At 45.0% G+C, this 22,374-nt stretch overlaps 1 protein-coding gene across 10 annotated transcripts in view; it reads right to left on the bottom strand.

Moving 5' to 3' along the window:
• Window positions 1-17,314, bottom strand: part of LOC146080764 (uncharacterized) — a 95,899-nt gene extending 78,585 nt beyond the window's left edge. For 6 of the 10 annotated variants that reach the window (XM_083188398.1, XM_083188402.1, XM_083188403.1 and 3 more), the window contains exons 1-4: window positions 17,161-17,313; window positions 16,865-16,926; window positions 5,596-5,649; window positions 4,284-4,319 (exon numbers count right to left, since the gene is read on the bottom strand). In XM_083188398.1, the coding sequence (XP_083044524.1) occupies window positions 4,284-4,319; window positions 5,596-5,640 (81 nt within the window). In that variant the 5' untranslated portion in view covers window positions 5,641-5,649; window positions 16,865-16,926; window positions 17,161-17,313. Of the gene's footprint in view, window positions 1-4,283; window positions 4,320-5,595; window positions 5,650-16,864; window positions 16,927-17,037 lie in introns of those variants that run through there. The other 4 variants (XM_083188405.1, XM_083188401.1, XM_083188399.1 and 1 more) reach the window with 4 other exon arrangements.
• Window positions 17,315-22,374: the final 5,060 nt, after the last annotated feature.

The raw sequence follows: 22,374 nt of genomic DNA, 5'->3' as shown, positions 1-22,374 counted from the left end.
ACAGGCACTACATTTCCTTCATAAAGAAAGGGCAGATATCGTCTTAGTCCAGGAAACGCACTTTCCCAAGAACGACCCAACTCCTCGACTAAGTAACCACTACTTCCCTACCACACACTACTGCAATTACCCGCATTCAAAATCTAAAGGAGTTGCCATCCTATTTGCCCGACATGTACCAATCTCTGACGTACAAACACACATACTAGAAGAGGGTCGCTGTCTACTTCTAACATGCACCATATAGAATACAAAGCTCACAATTGTTAACATTTACGCGCCCAATCAGGGACAACTGACCTTCCTCAGGAAGGTTCTAGAGAGGGTAGACTCACTTAAGCAAGGGATCCTGGTGATAGGGGGCGATTTCAACTGGGCTCTAGACCCTCTCCAAGATGTAACGCCATCCCCTAACTCCCGTCCAAGTTCACAAACCAGGGAGGTTAAGCGCCTTTTTCACACTCAACTATCAGACGTTTGGCGAATTCATCACCCTGCCGAACGGGACTTTACTTACTACTCACCCCCCCACAAATCTTACTCTAGACTAGACTATTTCCTCCTGAACCATAACTGCCTACACTTGGTTCGAGACTCTTCTATTGGCTCCATAACCTGGTCCGACCACGCCCCTGTTTATTTAGTCATCTCCTTAGATATGGCCCCTAGACAACGTTTCTGGCGTTTTAACGAATCCTTACTCTCAGACCCGAACTACAAATCTCAATTAGAAGAAACCTTGGACACCTATGTGGAACATAATGTCACCCCTGATGTCTCTGATATGGTGATCTGGGAGGCACACAAGTGTGTTATGAGGGGAAAATGTATTCAGTTAGGGTCATTTATTAAAAAACAGAAACAGAAGAAAAATCGATGACCTCCTTCAGAAAATCCAAGTACTAGAAACTACCCATAAAGCATCCCTCTCCTCCACCACGTTTATAGAACTCACCTCCGCTAGGTCAGCTCTTAATAAACTACTGTTGGACAAAGTGAAAATGGTATTTCGGAAATGTCGTAATCGATATTACCGATGGGGGAATAAACCAGGCAAAATGCTCGCTAAGGCACTTCGCACCCAAAGGTCCCTCTCTTTCATCCCCTCTATTAAAAACACTCAAGCCCAAACACTACATGACACGGACTCCATTGCAACTACCTTCTGCTCATATTACTCTTCCCTATATAACTTAAACCCTCCAAAGACCCCCGACCAACTCGAAGAACAACAACGACATATTAGATCCTACCTTATGAAAATTGGCTTCCCTACCCTAACCGATGAGCTTAAAAACGACCTTGAGAGACACTTCACAGAATTAGAGTTGACCGAGGCGATTAAGACAACCCCCTCAGGTAAAAGTCCTGGCCCGGATGAGTTTACCATCTCCTACAACAAAGCCTTTAAGGACAAACTTCTCCCTTTATTACTGCGGGCTTGCAACACAGTAAGTGCGACTCATCCCTTCCCCCTCCAATCCTTAGAAGCCCACATTACTGTAATCCCTAAAGAGGGCAAAGATCCATCCCTTTGCCCCAGCTACCGTCCCATTTCGCTCCTTAATATCGATGTGAAACTATATGCCAAATTACTTGCAAACAGACTAAAACATCTTCTGCCAACCATTATTCACAACGACCAGGTAGGCTTCGTGCCAGGCCGTGAAGCCAAGAATAATACCTCCAAAATAATCGCCCTTATACATCACCTTACAACCACCAAAACCCCTGGAATCCTTCTATCAACTGACGCCGAGAAGGCATTTGATAGAATTGACTGGGGCTTCATGAGGGGGGTGCTGGAACACCTAGGGTTGGGACCGATATGTCTACAACGTATTTTAGCCCTATATACCTCCCCTTCCGCTAGAATACGGATCAATGGCACACTGTCTAACTCGTTCGCTATCAGCAACGGGACCCGACAGGGGTGCCCGCTCTCCCCCCTAATTTTTGTTCTGTGCATCGAAGCCCTGGCCAGAGCTATCAGGGGAAACCAAAACATTAGCGGGATTACAATAGCTGGACAAGAATATAAGCTAGCGCTCTTTGCGGACGATCTACTTGCTACAATTACTAACCCCACGACCTCCCTTCCCAACTTAATGTCTGAGTTTCAGGGTTTCAGCACCCTCTCTAATTTTAAAATAAATTTTACTAAGTCGGCGGCTATGAACGTCTCCGCTTCTCCGACTATTGTGACAAACCTCAAAAACTCATTTCCCTTTACATGGCACACATCCCACCTCAAATACCTGGGAGTAAACAGTGATCCCACTAGACTGTTCGAACGCAACTTCACCTCACTCCTACACAAACTTCGCGCGGACCACCAAGCCTGGAAATCTAGACCCTTTTCCTGGTTTGGCAGAGTAGGGATTCTTAAAATGAACTCACTTCTGAAAATATTATACCTCCTACAGACTCTCCCTATTAAAATTCCGCCTCGATGGTTTAAAGAGATTCAATCCCTTTTCCGGGATTTTGTCTGGGGAAATAAGAGACCACGAGTGGGCCTTACTCTACTTCAGAGACAAAAAAATGCAGGGAATATTGGGTTGCCGGACATTCAAGGGTACTACCAAGCCTGTTTATTGAGCAGAATAATAGAGTGGTCCAGATCAAACACCAACAAACAATGGGTCCAGATAGAGAACCACTCACTCTCTTCCCCTATCAATATTACACCCTGGCTCTCACATCTACCCAGCTCTACCCACCCCACTATAAGCCCAACCCTAGTCTGTTGGAAGACTGTTCGCAAATCACCATCCATCTCCGCACCCACTTCCCCTTACATGTCCTTTCTTTTTGACAAACGCTTCCCCCCCGGACACGAGGCCACTGCCTTCCGCCCTTGGTATGACCGGGGTCTTTACCGAGTAGGCCAGCTACTGTCCGAGGGATCAGTAGTTCCTTTTACGGATCTACAAAATAAATGGAACTTACCTGCGAATGACCTTTGGAGATACCTTCAAAACACGCCACTACCTCACTTCCCTGAACCTCTCGACCCCAATTACCTCCACCCTTACCCCCTTTGAACAGCTATGTGAGGCGAAAGACCATCCATCACGCCCAGTATCCCAGATCTACAATCTCCTATTGGAAGACAGGAGCCATAGCCGCCCTCCTTTAACTACGAGATGGAATACAGACCTGAAGGTAGATCTAAAAAACGATGATTGGGGAAAATTTTTCAAATTAGCACATCATTGCTCCCCTAGCACACTGGTAGTCGAGACGCAATATAAGTTGTTGTCACGATGGTACAGATGCCCCGACACTCTCTAAAATGGGCCTCGGTCTTCCCAACAAATGTTGGCGGTGTTCCGCGAGCCCAGGAGACCTCCTACACATCTGGTGGAGCTGCCCATCCATAAAACCCTACTGGCGTAATGTTATTGCCATCTCTGGGAAAATACTGGGTGAACCGGCCCCATCAGACCCTTTGTTCTGGTTATTCCACTACTCAACAGACTCAATCTCAAGATATAAGAAATCTATCCTTTGCCGCCTAAACAATGCGGCAAAGGCAGTTATTCCAGTCCGGTGGCGCTCGCCACTCCCCCCAACAACTTTAGAATGGTTTAACCGGTTAGACTCCTATATGGATATGGAGGATATAGTATGCTCGGCCGAAGACGACTCAGCCGCCTTTAGGGATACTTGGTCAGCATGGATAAACTTTAAAGAATCTCCCTCATATAGAACAGCACTAAATCCCCTCCCACCACAACTGCCCTAGCGATACCCCAGCTCGCTGACGACGCCCCACCTCTTAAATACCTCACACACACTCCACCCACACCCCTTAAATACTCTAGAGGAATATATGCTTATCACCTCCTACTGGACTTTTATGCTTTATATCGGATCCCCCCCCCACCTCCCAATCCCCTACCCCACCTCGCCCCCCCCTTTCTATGACCTAATATCCCCCCACCCCCTACCTTCTTAAGTTTTCCTACCCTCATATATCCACGCAATTTTGTATACTGTTGGATTATTGTTAAGACTATCTTGCACTCTGTATTCCCGTTTATTGTACCCCCCCCCCCCCTTTAAATTCAATAAACATATTTTGCATTAAAAAAAAAAAAAAAATTATATATACACACATTTTCAAAAATGTACCCAATCATATCTGTCACTAAGAAATTACCAAAGATAAATATCTACATACCATCTTCGGCTGGCAGTGGTTTAGAGTGCAACGGTCATATCTGCTTAGGGATGTGCAGCATAAAATATAATCCATTGTACTATCTATAACTCACCGTGCATGAGAATCTGTTCCTCTTCGAATCTTTGTTCTGATTTGCAAAGGAAGTAAGGAGAAATAAAAAATTATAATTTGAAATCAAGTAATGTAATCTCTGGTGTATGTATGGTTTTACCTTAGGTGTGACATGCTTGGTTCTAAATCACAGGTCTTCAACCTGTGGCCCTCCAGATGTTGCGGAACTACATATCCCAGCATGCCCTGAGGTTTTGTGGCATGCTCTTATAGAAAAAAATGTGGCAATGCATGTTGGAACATGTAGTTTCACAACATCTGGAGGGCCACAGGTTGAAGACCCATGTGTAAATATTTGAAGGGACACTAATATTATGAAACAGCACAATGAATGCTGGCCTCTGTGGACCAAGCAAGCTGCTGAATAGAACAATGTTAACAATTGGGTACGTTATAAATGGCTTATTGTAAAGTGTAAACCTAGAAATTAGCATTGTCAAAGCAATAACACATTTCGGTACTTATGTAATATCTGGGCTCCCGTTTTTCTTATGAGACCGCGTCCCCTCGCCACGCTTCGGGCATGGTGGCTCGCTGCGCTCGCCACACTATATAAAATCAACTCCATGCGTAGTTGGATAGTAGGGGTATGAAAAAATGGGGTGCATTTAACATGGGAGCCCAGATAATACATAAGTACCCAAATTTCCCTTCTTTCTGACTTGTTCATTCCATTCTTTTGGACCCTGTTATAGTAGTTGCAAAAAAAGGTTATAAAATGTTCTTATTAAAAAGAAATGTATTGATACTTGCAGAGTGGCACCAGCCTCTTCGGTTTCTACATCCCCCACAAAAACCTACTCTCTGTAGCATTAGGAAAAATCTGTATAAATTACTTCTAAGCATATTAAAAAAAAAAATCTATAAAAAAAAAAAAAAAAAAAAGCCAGCTATTTGTACAAGTTAATAGCATTTTTTTTTTCAAATCCATACAATAAGCATCTCACTCCATATCAGGTTTCCATGAAAACAAACTTGAAAATATACAATGTCGCAAGTATTCCAAATTTCAGGCTGGTCTCATTTTGTCTCCGCTAATAAGTACCTCTCCCCCCAATTCTGTAGTTGCCACTCTCTCAATCATATAAGGCAGTGGTGTCAAACTCATGGTCCTCTAGCTGTGGTAGAACTACACGTCCCAGCATGCCCTGCCACAGATTTTATATAAGGGATCGCTAAACCTGTGGCAGGGCGTGTAGTTCCACAAAAGCTGGAGGGCCATGAGTTTGACAACACTGATCTAAGGGTATACAATAGTGAAGGAGGAAAAAAAAAATGAAAGTATACAATACCGATGTGTTTCCAGTTGTGCCTCGGTGGATATTTTGACCATACATCGTCCAAGCCTGAAGGGAAGGGAGAGTTAGAGTTAATAAAAAGTTCTATACAATTGGGAAAATATCACTATCATGCTTCAGAAACAATTCAGGTAACGTATACATTTTGAAACCTTAACTTGTACTATACTATCCACAACTAGTAGTTCATGGGCTTGATATTGCACGCCGGGTTATCAAGTAATGCTGGTGATGTGTCCGAATGGCAGGACATCACCTGCAATCACATTGCTCACAGTAGGCTGCTTTAGAAGGGCATGCCACCATACCCATTTTGTAAGTTACCCTTTTACAGATCACCATGCCTGCATTTGTAATAAATACAGGCATCCACTTGAAGTCATCCTTCTGAGCCGAGATAGATAGATAGAGATATATATATATATATATATATATATATATATATATATATATATATATATATATATATATATATATATATATATATATATATATATATATATATATATATATATATATATATATATATATATATATATACACACACATACACACACACACACACACACACACACACACACACTATGGTATTACAAATAATTATTGAACCTAATGGGATCCGAACCTATGACCTCTGATGTTAAACACCAAGGTACAGAACACTACTCTATAGGGATTTTTTCATTCATTCCATGTGAAGAAGAAAAAAAAAAAATAAAGAAAAAAAACACCATTTAAAACTTCTCTGTTTCAACATACCAAAAAGGTGTATGACTGGGTAGAGAGATCCAATTTGTTACTGGGATCATTGTAAGAGAAAATTTTCCTAAAAATATTATTTAACCATACCAATATGCATCAAAAAAATAAAATAAATAAAAAACTGAACATAGCTATAAACCATATATGATCAAAAATATATATAAATAAGGGTATATTTATAAATTGACGCAAAGGAAACCGGGATAGAGCCTATGATCTCAATTTTCATTGTTACTGCATGAGCCATTACTCCATGCAGGTTGATCAATTTTTCTTATCGAATGGTATAGGAGAAGAAAGCATCGGGACCATATGCAATTGTTGCATGCACTTCTTTTTATGCATCTCCATCGCACCTGGCCCTAGTAAAAACATACAGCAAGGAAAATTAGTAGAAAACACTAATGAAGATTAGAGTATGCCTATATCCTGAAAATAAAGATTGAAAGCTGCATATCAATAATGTCTACATGCTATATATAACATTTTTAAAAAGCTAAAAATAACGGAAGAAAGAAGTAGCTATTTTTTCATAATGTTCTATGTTCCCTAAACTGAATTTATATCTTTCTAGTGGTCCTAACTACATATTGCAGGCCGCACTGGCACTGCAGTACATAGACGCAATATGAAGTATTGCAATTAATAAACTCCCTAATGGGAAATAGCTCTTTAGTCCCCCCCCGTCAATATATTTTTATTGGAGAAAGTTTTATATGGGGTACAGAAGTAAAAAAAAAAAAAAAGGGAACATTGGGGGGAAAGGGGGTTAGGGAGAATGGGGTGGGGATGGGGTACATCTAGAAACTGTCATGACATAATACTAATAATAACCAACAGGAACGTCATTAAATATATACATCCAGAAACTGTCATGACATAATACTAGTAATAACCAACAGGAACGTCATTAAATATATAACAACACGTTTCACTGATAGGAAGGTGTGGGTATTGACTATTGAGGGACCCAAAATGTAATATAAAAAGTGAAGATAGATAGTGGGTTGTGAAACCTATCCGGTATGAAAATTATATGGATATTAGAATTCCAACAGTTAGTCGGTAGGTGTTTCATTCATGCTAAACTGGAGTGGGTCAGTTTGAGAAGAATTTGGGAAATATTGGGCTCCTTCGCCCTCTGTCACATGTGTGTGCCAAAGGGTCCAACGCACATTTGGGGAATTTGCTGTATAGGAGTATGGCATAAATTCAGTTTCCATGAAGAAATGGTAATTTGTTTTAAGAATAACTTTAAATAATGATGGAGAGGAAGGTTGCTTCCACTGTTGAGCTAGGTTGGCACGAGCCGCAATTAGAATATGGCCCAATACGTATCTGTTTTCGAAGGGGATAGTAGGGGAGATAACATGAAGCAGCACTAAAGCAGGGTCAGGCAAAACTGTCATCTTGAGAACTGTGGCGATTAAGGTGAAAATCTCATTCCAATACATGTTATCGCTGGCAGGACCAGAAGATATTATATTGCCGCATAATCTCCAGCACATATTGGAACAGGAGGGCCAAAATGTATGGAGGCGGTCAGGAGTGAGGTATAATCTCTATCAATTTAATATGCATTTCAGTGTGGTTGAGGCACCTGGACATGGTGTAGGAGGATCTTACGCCATTGGGCAGGGATGAGGGTTGTGCCCAAATCCAGTTCCCATTTCTTTTGAGCACCGTACTTAGGTGGGTCATCGGGGGTTGTCAGAATTTTGTACCAATAAGATTGTCACCTCTGGGTTTAGACAGGAAGTGCCGGGTAAGGAGCGTCTGTGAGAGTGTGTCCGGAGAGATGTGGGTAGGGGGGGAAACTACTTCCACCAATGCGCAACTTGAAGATAGTGTAGGTGTTCCGATGAAGGGATGGAGAATTTTTGTTGTATGGAGGGGAAAGGCAGAAGGAAATTTCCATCTAGGATGTCGCTAAGGAGGAAAATACCATGAGCGGTCCATCTATGCAAATTAAGGTTAGGCCAGAAGGCAGGCTTCTGGATAACGATATAGGTCGGGAAGATTCAATCCACCTAGGGCCCTTAAGAGTACCATTCTGGTGTGGGCTAGAGTGGGGGGGCTTGGAAGACCAGATATATTTAGTTAAAATGGACGTGCAAAATTGTAGAGATTTTTTTGGAAAATTGTATGGGATCGTGCGGAACAAGTACATTTGTTTAGGAAGAAGGGACATCTTAAACTCGGCCATACGGCCCAGCCATGAGACATCGTATGACAACCAAGAGATTTAGATATGGTGGTTAGGGTTGCGAGGAGGGGGGGGGGGGGGGGGGGGGGTAAGGTTTGCGAAAAAAACCATCAGTAGAGTGGGCAGGAACGAATATGCCTAAGTATGGGGAAGTCAACAGATTAATAGGGAGGGCATCTGTTTTTGTGGTATTGAGTTTGTAGTAGGGGAGAGAGAGACAGAGAGATACACACTCGATCAGGTTGAAGACTCCCTGTGTATTATCAGAGGCCTGTCTTCCCAGTACAAATCCCGTCTAATCCGGGTGAAACAGTGGAAGAAACTGGTTAATGTGGACAGCGATCAATTTGATGTCGCAGTTCAACAGCGCTAGGGGCGGTAGTTATGGCAATATGCCGGATCTTTTCCAGACTTAGGGATAGTCACAATAAGAGCTTCTAGTAGTTCAGGAGGGAGACCACCCAGGGAGGATAACTCATTAAAGAGGTAAGTCAAGTACGGGGTTAGGAGCTCACAAAACGTAATATAGAAATCGGTTATGAACCCGTCAGGGCCAGGTGCTTTGTTACGTGGTAGGGATTTAATAGCGGCCTTAACTTCCATAGGGGACCATGGGGAATTGAGGGTTGCTATTTGGTCGGGGGTGAGAGTGGGGAATTGGATAGAGTCTAGGAAGGAAGAGATAGTTACACTAGTGGGCTGAGGCATTGCAGGATCAGAGGACAGATTGTATAATTGGGAGTAGTAGTGTGCCTTCGGGTTTAACATTTTTTCATTAGAAGGAGAGAATGCATGTTTAATCCTATGTCTAGCCTGCTGGGCACGAAGTCTATGGGCTAGCATTCTACCAGATCTATTGCCTAAGATAAAATTTCTGTCACATTCTATTCAGGGCTAATTGCATGCGGGCTAGGAGCAGTTTCTGTAGTCGGCTCTGTACACTTCAGATTTCTTTTTGAAGGGCTCTGGAGGGACTAGTTTTGTTTCTAGTTTATAATTCAATTAGGCTGGTCTCTAAATCGGATTGTAGCGTAAGGGATTGTAGTTTAAGAGTGGCACCAGCCTGAATGGCAGCGCCTCTCGCGTCGGCCTTAAAAGCACACCAGTGATTGACAGTAGAGGCATCTTCAGGGGTGTTAGTGGACATATGAATTAATGGAGTCCAGCATGGCTTTGTTAGATACAGGGTCTTTTAGGAGGTGGGGAAAGAGACCCCAGGGTCGGGAGAGCGATTGGGGGGGGGGGATTCAGATTCCATTTCCATAGAACAGGGGCATGGTCTGACCAGGTTATGGGTAAAATGGAGATGTCTTTAGTGTTTTGCAGAGTCCACTTATCACAGATAACGAAGCCAATTCTAGAATAGGAGTTGTGGACAGGGGAATAGAAGGTGTATTCATGACCGGAGTGTTGCAAGATCTCCAAATATCATAGAGATCAAATTCAAGTAGTAGATTGCGGAAGGCTAGGGAGGGGCTGGATGTAGGAGGGGATCGAGGGGCGGGTTGCTGGGATGTGTCTAGTTTGGGGTCTAAAATGACCAGGGATCCCTTAGAGATCTTGCTGGATAAGCAGGCATAGTTTACGGAGGAAGGGTACTTGGATGGAGTTGGGGGGCGTCAAGGCATAACAGGGTAGTCAATCTATCATCCAAGAGACCTGTTAAAATCAAGTATCTACCACACTTATCGGCAGTTTGGGAGTGTAAAACACAAAAGGTGTGTTTGTTAAACAAAATTGCGATCCCGTTATGCTTAAATGGGCCATTTGCATAATAACCTAATGGAAAGTGGGATTATGAGAGGATCACACGTGCAAATCGTGGGTACAGAAGTGAAAATTACAGTGGCATTGCAGGGGGGGGGAGGGAACTGTCCTGAGTCACCAGCTTGGACCCACCAGAGTAAGGTAGTATGGAGTGGGGTAGCTGGGCCTGCACATGTATAGGGAAAGAGGTGCAGGAAGCACAATCCACCCCACCAGCTCCCAGAAGCAGGCAGCCAGGGTGGTGATATAAAACAGTGCGGCAAACAAACCTCCCAGGCCTGCAGGTGTTGGGCTGCCTAGCAGTCTGATGGGGGCAGGTGCACAGCAGTGGGGCACCCCCTCCACTAACCTGTATCAGGGCAGTCACCTCTCCTCAGGGCTAGGCCGCGGCGTCATTCCGGGATCCGCCTAGGGAGCAGCGGGACCGAGCGGTGGGGCTGTAGGCAGCATCAGGGGAGCCCCAAGCCGGACACGCACAGGATCCGTCCGGGGAGAGCCGCAAATGGGTCCAAGCGAGTGCCGGGGACAGCTGGAAATTGAGGTCCCGGCTCCGGCGTGAGCTAGGCCACAACCCGTGGGAGGATGACCGTGCACTCCCCGGCTCCGTGAGCAGCACAGTCGGGCGTCGGGGGATCACAGCCACTGCCGGAGAAGGTAGGGACTGGCAAAAGCCGCTTTTTTGTCCGTTAGCAGGAGCTTAGCTGAAAAGCCGCTGCACTCTATGGCAACCAAGCTACTCCCCAGATCGCTTTAGTCTTAAATGATTGAACATCCAATTTTTTCATTTCCATGAATTGGCATGTTATACATGGTGTTTTATTACACCTATAGTAACCTCTCATACTGGAAGAGGACGGTAGCCACATGGATGTTCTATTTGTGTTTGATACTTCTTATTTTTAACATACTGGGGGTCAATAATGATTTAAGATTTCTACTATTTTTGAAGACAACCTTAAGTTTGAGATTGTTTTCCTGTTGGAGAATTCTAAAATTAGTTTCTAGAATTATTTTTACATTACTGGACTGATTATTAAATTTGGAAACAAAAAACATTTTATCTCGTTTTCCATCCTTATATTCTGTACCTGCTGACTTTATTTTGGGGGCCAATAGGGATTTCTTGTCTAGTGCCGGGCTTTTCTCATAGGCTGTTCTTAATAGACCCATGGGGTATCCCATCCGCAAAATTCATTATCACATCTTCGGCCTGTTTTTGAAAGTCTTCCATGCTGGTGCAATTTCTACGAAGTCTTATTTAATTGGCTTAAGGAAACATTTTTAAGCCACGGTTTAGAATTAGTACTTCAATAGTGCAAAAAATTATTAGGGTCCACCTTTTTATAAAGTGAAAATAGGAGGGCCCTGTGTAGAGATAGTCAGATCCAAGAAGTTAACTGTGTGAGAATCAAAACAATGCGTGAATTTCAGATTAAAAGTGTTGCGATTCAAAAAAGAAACAAAAGTGCTCAAATAAAAATTAATTATGTGACAGAATAAAAGCAATTGACTCCAAGATGAATTTTCTCAATTTCTTGGTTATTTGCGTCTTATTTCTCAGTGTCGTGCCCATTGCTTGTATTCCTAAATCATGTGGAATATGTTTATATAAAGCTTCCACATCAAGCCATAGGAAGTTGTAGTTTGGCTTCCACTCTATAGTTTCTAGAATATTCAGCAAATGCATGGTATCTCATATCTAGGATTTCAATTGTAATACATGTCTCTGTTTAAAAGAAAAAAAAAAAAAGAAAATTGTGAAAGAGAAAACGCGAGACCCCCAATCCCTGAAATTATAGGTCTCCCGGGTGGTGCATTTAGTGTCTTATGTATCTTTGAAATGTGATAAAATATAGGAGTGACAGTGAGGAGTATTCAATGTTTTTTGAGAGTCTGGCTCACCGTTCTGTGTCCCTGTGATCTCGCTGAAGCGCTCTGCACTTTTTCTCATCTCCTCCTTTCTGACTTCCTCAGTATTCAACGTGTGGCCAGCTCGCCGGCCCCTTTTGCGAATTTAGCATAATTATGCGAGTTCAAATGGGAGTGCTGTAACTGGAGAGATCTGTTTTCTCCTACTCTCCACGTGAACTGGTCAGACTGGGATATTCCTGAGCAGGGTGTTCATCTCAGCAGCGTGTTCCTCACATTTGTGGACTTGTATTTTTTTACAAAGGTTTAGAAAGGTTAAGGTTTTGTTCAGTATTTATTTTACAACAAATGGCTGTGTGACTATTTTAATTGGGTTTGTGCAGACGGGTGTATTTTGTTCTGTTTGGCCTTTATCCTTGTGTTGTGCTTTTGGCATTGTTTCTTTGCCCTGTGTTTTTATTTAATTTATTTTATAATTGTTAGCGCGTTTAAAAGCCTGTTTGGGGGTTAGGTGAGGAAGAAGAGAGGAAGCATGGGAAATTACTAGGAGCATTCCAAAATGATTTCTTATTGGTTACCATTAAAATAACCTATTAAATTCCAAATCAATTAATAGAGTAGTACAGCATTATGGCACTTGCAATAAACACATTACAGTACATTTTTTTTTTTTTTTTTTTTTAAATTAAGGACAAATTTAACAAAGATAAGCATATATTTCACCTAAAAAAGATGCCGAGGGAAAAACGGAGAACCTCTCCAAAAAAAAAAAAAACACAAACTTACAGGACTCGCTATTTGTGCATTGAATAGACTTTTTGAGAGACACACTGAAATCCCCATTGAACAAACACAGCGAACAACGGGGAGAAGCGCTGGGCGAACACAGTTTGCTTTGCAAGATATTTTCTGTGAAGTAACAGAGTTGAATACAGTGAGGTACAAAATATGTGAGAAAAATTCTCTACTCTCAAAAAAACCTGCATACTCGCCATTATAAACGGCGAAATAGGAGCATTGAATACATGCCAGTGTGTTCTTTAAACAGTGGAAGAAAGAAGGGTAGACTGCGCTCATTGATGACAGAGTGAGGAGATTTAAAAAAAATATATTTTTTAATACTACAATAGCATGCTGTAATGTAAATACAATACAATTACACAGTAAAAAAGAAGGGGGAGGGGGAGGGAAATAAAATGCTGCATCCACTGAGATATTGATATCACCTTTGTATGTCCACAGTTCAAATGGGAACCCAATGATGGTTAGATCCTGTAGTGCTTGGCCACAGCGGTGCTCAGTAAAACTTTATCCAGATGTAATGTGGGGGTAGCGAGCCTCCCAATTCGGAATGGAAAGTTAGGTCGAGACGTCCGCAGGGTGACACTGGGTGGGTGTTAGATAGGCGGCTTGCCTTCAGAAGGTGAGTGCCTCACTCCAGGTCAGGTGTGCCGGTGGTATTCGCAGTTATGGATCTCCAGTTGGTTGTGGATGGTGATGATAGGGAGCAGCGTATTCAATGGGCAGTTTAAGGCCTGGGCCAAAGCTGCTTTTTGCGGCGAAACGCGTTGGCCCAGGCCTTAAACTGCCCATTGAATACGCTGCTCCCTATCATCACCATCCACAACCAACTGGAGATCCATAACTGCGAATACCACCGGCACACCTGACCTGGAGTGAGGCACTCACCTTCTGAAGGCAAGCCGCCTATCTAACACCCACCCAGTGTCACCCTGCGGACGTCTCGACCTAACTTTCCATTCCGAATTGGGAGGCTCGCTACCCCCACATTACATCTGGATAAAGTTTTACTGAGCACCGCTGTGGCCAAGCACTACAGGATCTAACCGTCATTGGGTTCCTATTTGAACTGTGGACATACAAAGGTGATATCAATATCTCAGTGGATGCAGCATTTATTTCCCTCCCCCTTCTTTTTTACTGTGTAATTGTATTTTATGTATTTACATTACAGCATGCTATTGTAGTATTAAAAAATATATTTTTAAAATATCCTCACTGTCATCAATGAGCGCAGTCTACCCTTCTTTCTTCCATTTTCTATAGGGACTGACAATCCCTTTATTGACAGCTGCTGGTTGAGGCCACTCATACAGGTGCCCCTTCAGTTACTTTGGTAATTGACCCCCCTGTTGTGTTCTTTAAACAAAATGTGAATTCTTCCTTGGATATTACCCCTCCACACAGGGCCCCCTCTATCATTTCTCTATATTCTTTCTAATATAATTTTGCAGGGTCTTGTTCTAATCTGAAATAAAAGTTTACATTGTTCAGTTGTCTATAGGCCTCATCTGTTATATATTTGGCTACATCTGTCACTCAAACTGTGTGAGTGTGTCTATAACGCTGGGTGGAGCGTCTGAACCAGCCCAGTGAGCCCACAGTGCTAAACAGCCTCCCCATGTTGCCCAGCAAAGACACTGCTACTCCACAGCCACCAGGTGAGCGCCCGCCCCCCCCCCCCCGATTCGCGGCGCCCCCACCCCCTCCGGCAATTCACGGCACCCCCCCCTCCGGCGATTCGAGTCACACCCCCCCTCCCGCTATTCACGGCACCCCGCTACCCCCCACCAGTGATTTGCAGACCCCCCCCCCCCGCGCGATTCATGCCACCACCCATTCTCCCTCTCCTCCCTCCGAGCCCCTCTCCCACACTTTGCGGCCCCCCTCTCTCCGAGCCCCTCTCCCGACAGGCCCCCTCCCACGATTCGTGGCCACCTGCGCCCCCCTCCCGCAATTCTGCTCCACCCCCCCTACCTTGATTCACGGCACCCCCACGCCCCTCCAGCAATTCACGCCACCCTCGCAACCCCCCTCCCACAATTCACTGACCCCCGCAACCCCCCTCACAATTTGCGGACCCCCCTCCCGCAATTCGTGGACCCCGTGTGCCCCTCCCGCAATTTGCAGACCCCCTTCTGGCAATTCCACCCCCCAGCGGACTCCCGTGAGAATGGGGGATCCTGTACCGCCACAAGCAGGTGGCGCCCCTAGGTGGGAAATCTAGCCCTGGCTGCAGGTTCCCCCACTGCCAGAAGTGTCCCCACGGTCCTCTGCAGCAGCGCCACAACTTTTATCAACATCTTGCCCACATACCACTATTACACAGCCTCTTGCTCTCATGCACCCCCTTACTCCCTCCCAATGGGAGGAGACGCTCACCCACTGCCAGGAGCTGCATACTGTCCCCCACCCTCCTCCAGTTCTAGGGATGCCCATCGACCATCAAGGATTTCAAATCATCGATGGTTTATGGCCGATGTTGAATACTTTTGCCATCGATGTGGGAGGACCAGATGGTTTCCCTACATCAATGGCAAAGGAAAACCGATCAAGTTTCAAATTTTTTTTATGGTGCTGGGACACCCGACAGTCCCGCCACGAGTTCTGATTGTCCCACGGCCTATTCAGTCAGATATAATGGATGACCATCGATAGCTACAACAAATCGATGGTTATCCAAGTAATATTTTAATATTATCAATGGCAGGGTGCAAAATTGCCATCAATGCCAACCATCGATGGAGTCTGCACCAATGCCCATCCCTACTCTGCAACGGGCAAAAACCTTTACTACCCCTTTACTCCTGTTCTCCTGACCCATAACTTCCGCCAGTGGGGACCCGCTCACCCTGTGTTGCCCACATACCCCTATCATGCTTTACCACCCACCCTCCTGCTCTCATGCACCCCAACTCCCACCCAGTAGGAGGAGACACTGACTCAGTGGCACCGTCCTGTACTCCTTTGCTGCCACGCTGGACCCCCACCCACTGGCAGAAGCTGCACAGTGTCCCCCACCCTGCTCTTTAGTCCCCCGTATGTAGAGCACAACGTTTCTAGATAATGCATAGTTTTTTTATTAAAAAAAAAATACATTATTGTGTTGGATTTATGGGTCTCTGGGTAAAAGTTGGATTTCTTTTTGAAAATCTTTCTATTTGGCTCCCCAAATTGACCTAAATGGAAAATCTTCACATCAGAAGAGTCTTTAACTGTGTTTACTATTGGCAGCTTTGATAAATAATACTAACCAGTGTTCATTTATTACCAGTTATTTATATTGCGCACACATATTCCGCAGCGCTTTAAAGAGAATATTTGAACATTCACATCAGTCCCTGCCAGTTTGGAGCTCTTTACTACCACATGTACAGTACACACATTCATTCTATGGTTTATTTTGTGGGGTCAATACCATACACATCACATAGCGTGTACAGCCATTGGTATGCCCTCCACCACGTTATTCCTTGGGCCATCCGCGTGGGCATGCAGCTATATGCTGTTGATAACAATATATCATAGTATGTCCACGGCGGAGGCACGATATAACTTACCTTATCAGCCTTGCCGTCGGCTGTGGAACACGTCATCATATTGTGTTTGAATTACATTTTTATGAAAGCAAGGAGCAGCAGAAGCTCCTGACTTCCACACTGACAGTAATATGGATCCTGTATAAAGCTGCTGCCAGACACATTCCCAACCACAATGAAAAAGCTATGCTGGTCGCAGGGCACTTACTTTAATTTGTTGCAATGATCAAAGAAAATATAGCATTAAAAAGGGGATTTCCCTTTTAAACTTGTAGATAACGAAAAACAATTATTCTAGCAAACAAGTTGGAATCGGTACCTGCTCCTAATCCTGTGAGTAGGCCAAGAGCGGAGTATGCAGTCTCTGCACCGTCGTGTTACCTGTAATAATGGGACACAACACAATTACAGTCTGTACACAAGGCCACAAGCAACATCCGCACAAATCGTAACAACGAGCTAGGGGCGTGTAGAGGCTAAAATACCCGTTACCAGTGTATGTGATATGTCGGATCTTCTCCCCAGCGATTGGAAATCAGGTGTCACACAGAACTGCGGCAGATCACACACTCCTTCATACGAACATAGGCGGCACAAACACATACAATGCTTTACCTATTTATGGCGCCTCTCTGTGTCGCACTACCAACCAGAGCCTGATACAGCCGACCCGGATGCAATGTACAAGAGTACTTCCTGTGCTAATGGGTTCTTCCCAGCGCCCCATACTACGTACATAGCGCTCACTTACACCGCACCGTACCAGCCTATTGGTACATTTAGTATTACCGAAAGAGAGAGGAGCTGTGATTGGCGGTTTACTTAAAGATGATAATAAACAGACACTAGAGGGACAACGGTGTGCTCAAAGTGTGTCCGCATTGGGAGGAGACATTTTGTATTTGGTTTGGTACTTCATTTCACGGTCTGGTATTCCTGTGCCGAATATAGGGGGTTATTCTGATTCACTCGAAAAGGCACACTTGCTCTCCAATGGACAAAACCATATGCACTGCAGGTGGGGCTGATGTAACGTGCAGAGAGAGAGTTAGATTTGGGTGTTTTATTGTTTCTGTGCAGGGTAAATAATGGCTGCTTTATTTTTACACTGCAATATAGATATCAGTTTGAAGTACACCCTTCTCTCAAATCTAACTCTCTGCACATGTTACATCAGCCCCACATGCAGTGCATATCGTTTTGTCCATTAGAGAGTGATTGTGCCTTTCCAAGTGAATCAGAATAACCCACATAGGGGGCGCTTCTAATCTAATCGGTCCCCCTGCACGTTCGCACGGGGGACCGATGTTTTGGGTCTGCGTTAGGGCTGTGTGTGTGTGAGAGAGAGAGGAAGCCAGGGAGAGAGTGTGAGAGGGAGGGATAGATTATGAGACAAAGGGCCTTATTCTGGTCGATGCGTAATTTTCCGAATTCTTTCGGATGGCGTTTTCTAGCCGTCTGCGCATGCGTGGGCAATGCATGCGCCATGCAAGGTCTCCGTATTCGTTCTCACTAATACCGTACAGAAATGTGCACCGCATTCACTCGGGAAATATGGGCGTTATATGGGCGTCATTCGGAACTACACATTGGCGTAGTTTCAAAGTGGGCTAAACTGGGCGTAAACATGGGCGTACACGAGGGAGTGCACTAATTCTGGTAGGCGTGCATTCGGACAGCACACCGACTGCACACGAACAAAAAGGCAGGAAATATGCGGTCTCCATAAGCAAGTATTGCTTTGCGGACACCACTCGGTCATGCGCTAGGCATTCGGAACGTCCAATCAGTACGGGCGCACCTGAACCAATGTCAGCTGAACACAATACAATCCACTCCTTTACTCATTGCTCATTAATTACACTCTTGTCAGTGCTTCAATTGAAACCATTGCAGCTTAAATGGACCATTACAAAACACACAAATATATGCTCAAAGCACGGCTGCATTTTTTACACACATTTACACTGGAAGCAATGGACAGAACTTGCTATCACTAATATAAATATATATATGTCACTTTTACATTCACCAATAACAGCACACATTTGGGGATAAAATGAAAAATTTATTCCAGGAAGATTTAAAACATAACATTGTAAAAGCATGTTCTTTGGCACATGCCAAAAATTAAAGTTACCATAACCGATTTCGGAGTTCAGATAATAGTGGTGAGTTTTGCGAAAATACACCATATCGGTGCGTACGGGCAGGTTCCCGTCCGTTCTGACGCGGTAAGACCGTGCAAACGCTGTAAGACCGTGCAGAATATGTGTGTGTCCATCGCACTCGCAAGGTTTGGATGTTGTCCGTAAACACGCCCTGTTCTTCTAGTGGGAGTCCGTCCGTATGCGGAGGTCCGGTGGGCGTTTCTTCGTACGATGTCCGCACAGCGTGGCGTGCGGACCGCTCCGAAAGAATTTGGAAATTTACGCACCAACCTGAATAACCTCCAAAGGGAGAGAGTGGATGTGAGGGAGAGAGTGAGTGTGCGAGGGAGAAAGTCTTGAGAGAGGAAGTGCGAGATTAGGAGAGAGCGTGTGTCTCACATACACTCCCTCACTCACAAGGAGTGTGTTTGAGAGTTAGAGGAGAGAGTGTGGGTGAGGGATAGAGGAGAATCTGACAGCGAGAGTGTCGATGTGAAAGAGAGGGAAACAGTGGGTGTGAGAGAGAGGGATGCAGTTAAAATCCCGGCGGTCGGGATCCCGGCATTCAGAATCCCGACGCCGGAATCCCGACCGCCGAAATCCCAACACATTCTCCCTCCGTGGGTGTCCACGACACCCCTGGAGGGAGAATAAATTAGTGTGCCGAGCGTAGCGAGGCACCGGGCCCGCTGCGTGGCGAGCGCAGCGAGCCCGCAAGGGGGGGGGGGGGGCGATCCACGTCCCCCCCTTGTCGGGATTTTGGCTGTCGGGATTCCGGCGTCGGGATTCTGAACGCCGGGATCCCGACCGCCGGGATTCAGTACTGAATCCGGAGGAGAGTGTAAGAGGATTAGAGGAGAGTGTGTGTAAGATAGAGGGAGAGTGCGAGAGGGTTAGAGGAGAGTGTGTGGGTGTGAGATAGAGGGAGAGTGTGAGAGGGTTCGAGGAGAATCTGAGAGAGAAAGAAAGTAGACCAGGGAGGAACCTAAACAGCTGCTGTATGCAGTAAGATGGCCGTTCACCTTGGAGGGACCAGTCTCACCCTGCACACACCAATAACCAGAGAGGATCCAGGAGACCTGTGCTGCACCAATTTGAATTCTTCAGCTGATTTTTTTACACCTAAATAAAATTAGAAAGGTGGCACAATTGGCAGAGCTGGCTTGAGGAGGGGAGCTCATGGGCACGGAACCCCCACTCTGAGAGGCCCCCACCCAGTGGCGTAACTATAGCACCGCACCTCCGCGGTCGCGGGGGGGCGCTGTGCATGTTGGGGCGCCGGGGGGCTGAGTTGCTATAGTTAGCATCCTCCCGTCCGCCCATCCCTGTTTGCCGCCCGCCCGCCAATCCGCCGCCCGCAGCCTTACCTGTCTTCAGTTCTTCTGCTAGTGAGACGGACCACAATAAAATGTCCGCCCCATATAGCAGACAGTTCTCTGAAACTGTCTGCTGTATGGGGGCGGACATTTTGTGTTGGTCCGTCTCCATAGCAGAAGAATGAAGCCAGCAAGGGAGCCGGGACCAGCGGCAGCAAGACAGGTAAGGCTGCGGGTAGGGGATGGGGGGTGCTGTGGAGGGGGGCGCCCCCCCATTAATGGCGGGGGGGCGCCCAATTCATAGTTACGCCCCTGCCCCGAGGAACTGCTACAGGCACAGTGCCAGAGTAAGGGTACAACTTCCAGGCACAGCCTCCGCTACCCATAACTCTGCAGTGGCCGGCCTCTTTCTATCCGGCCGGGGCAGTGGGGACTCTGGAACATCCAGATGACCTATATTTGCGATGGCAGTGGTGGAATCTGGTAGAATTATATGGCTTTCTGGGCAGTGATAGACTCTGCATTCGCTTTGGAGTCTCTCTGCAGGATGCAAGAGGATCCCTCCCCCAATATTACAGCCAGTACACACTGCCATTACATAACACACATGCCTCCATATTACACCCCGGGCCTTATTCTGGTTGGAGCGTCCGGGCCGTACGCGTACGTCCCGGGGTTTTTTACGATCTGCGCATGTGCAGATACGCTAATGCGCCGGCGCGAACACTCCACAACGCTTACGGCCGGTGTCTCAACGTGCGAAAAAACCTGTACGCGAGTGTACGGGTAATGGGGCGGCATAGGGGCGTGTTGATGGGAGCGGCCGAAATAATGAGGGAAAATGGGCGTAAATATGGGCGTACACGGGGGTGTGCACCAAAAATGAGCGGTGCTACTACCGCACGATCGACTAAGGCACCGTTCATTTCGGACACCAAACAGGCGGCCGCCAGCTCAAACCACCCCTACAGATACCGCATGCCAGCGTGCGCCTGAGTTGGCTAATTAACGCTGATTACTACTCAAACACATACACCTGAATGTAATAAGCAATGCTGCAGTCTATTAACTCCAAACCATGATTTCACTGCCTGCAAGCCACACATACAGCACGCAAACACATTGGAAGCTTATGTTTCTATACTTCTCCACATTTAAAGGTTTGTTTAATTTAAGGTAAGAATCTTTTTATACGCTAAGGTAGGTATTTGCTAAACAGACACATTCACTACGTGCTTTCATAGACTTTACGCAGTAGCACACTCAATCTACACAAGTCGACATGTGTCAACGTGTTCACTCTAATACTAACATAGGTTTTGTATTTAGGATACAATAACATAAACCACATCTAACACCTACAAAGGATGTTTCAGCAATGTTTGAAGCCCATGACCACTATTTTCCACACAATCTTTGTATAGTACCCAAAATAATGACCTGTACCACTATCTCATCTGCTATGATTTGGATTTGACTACACTCTGGATGTAAGATGCCACCAATCACATTATTGCACTCTCATCTCTCTAACAAAGGATTCCTACATCTGCTTATGACACTGTCAAATCATATATATTTAAAAAGTTATGCATGTTTGTTCACAAGCTAATTTATCATGTTTGGCCCATTCACACATCTTTTTTTAGGGAGGACACATATGCATTCCTACACAAATGTACCTTTTCACCCTTGTTTGTCTGCCTCACCCACTCCATGAGGAAAGCATTGTTCTGGACCTGCTTTTACCTACTACTGTAGGAGCTACCTCACCTGCACACAAACTGCTTTCTCACCTATTAAGTTGCTCTGCACATGTGCTGACACAAACTAATTAGCAGGGAAAAGTTGGATAGGAACATGGGAATGGCCATGGAGAGGGTTACACATGGGAAACTTCGACCACACTTCAACAAATGTTCAAAAATACCCTGGGCAGTAAGTACACATAAATCTAGTATTTGTTTCACACAAGAAATGACACATACCACAATTTAGATTTAATTTGTAAAATAAATTTATTTGCTGTTCAGCATCACAGCTTGACACTTTAATGTGAGAAATCAAATAAACAAATAAAATAGACACACAAATAATAAAACAGCCAGAACAAGAGGTTGCATATCTCCAAACATGTGTTACCCTGCAAATGCAATGGTGAAAGAAATGGGGACACCAGAATACGTACTGCAACAACCAGGGTGAATACTAAGCAAGATACACACCACCAAAAAAAAAAATCCTGCATTTGTAGAGGTCAAAATACGAACTTTCATGCCCATGGCACGCAAATGGATCGATGGGCAACTCAGGAAGCGGATGTCCAGTGCAATTTAAACCTTTGGCCTCCAACCACAGAGGAA

The sequence above is a fragment of the Crinia signifera genome, chromosome 5 (assembly GCF_055691185.1).
Source record: "Crinia signifera chromosome 5, ASM5569118v1, whole genome shotgun sequence".
In the NCBI taxonomy this organism is placed as follows: Eukaryota; Metazoa; Chordata; class Amphibia; order Anura; family Myobatrachidae; genus Crinia; species Crinia signifera.
Note: the sequence above shows the minus strand (reverse complement) of the source record. Positions and strands in the feature narration are given on the sequence as shown.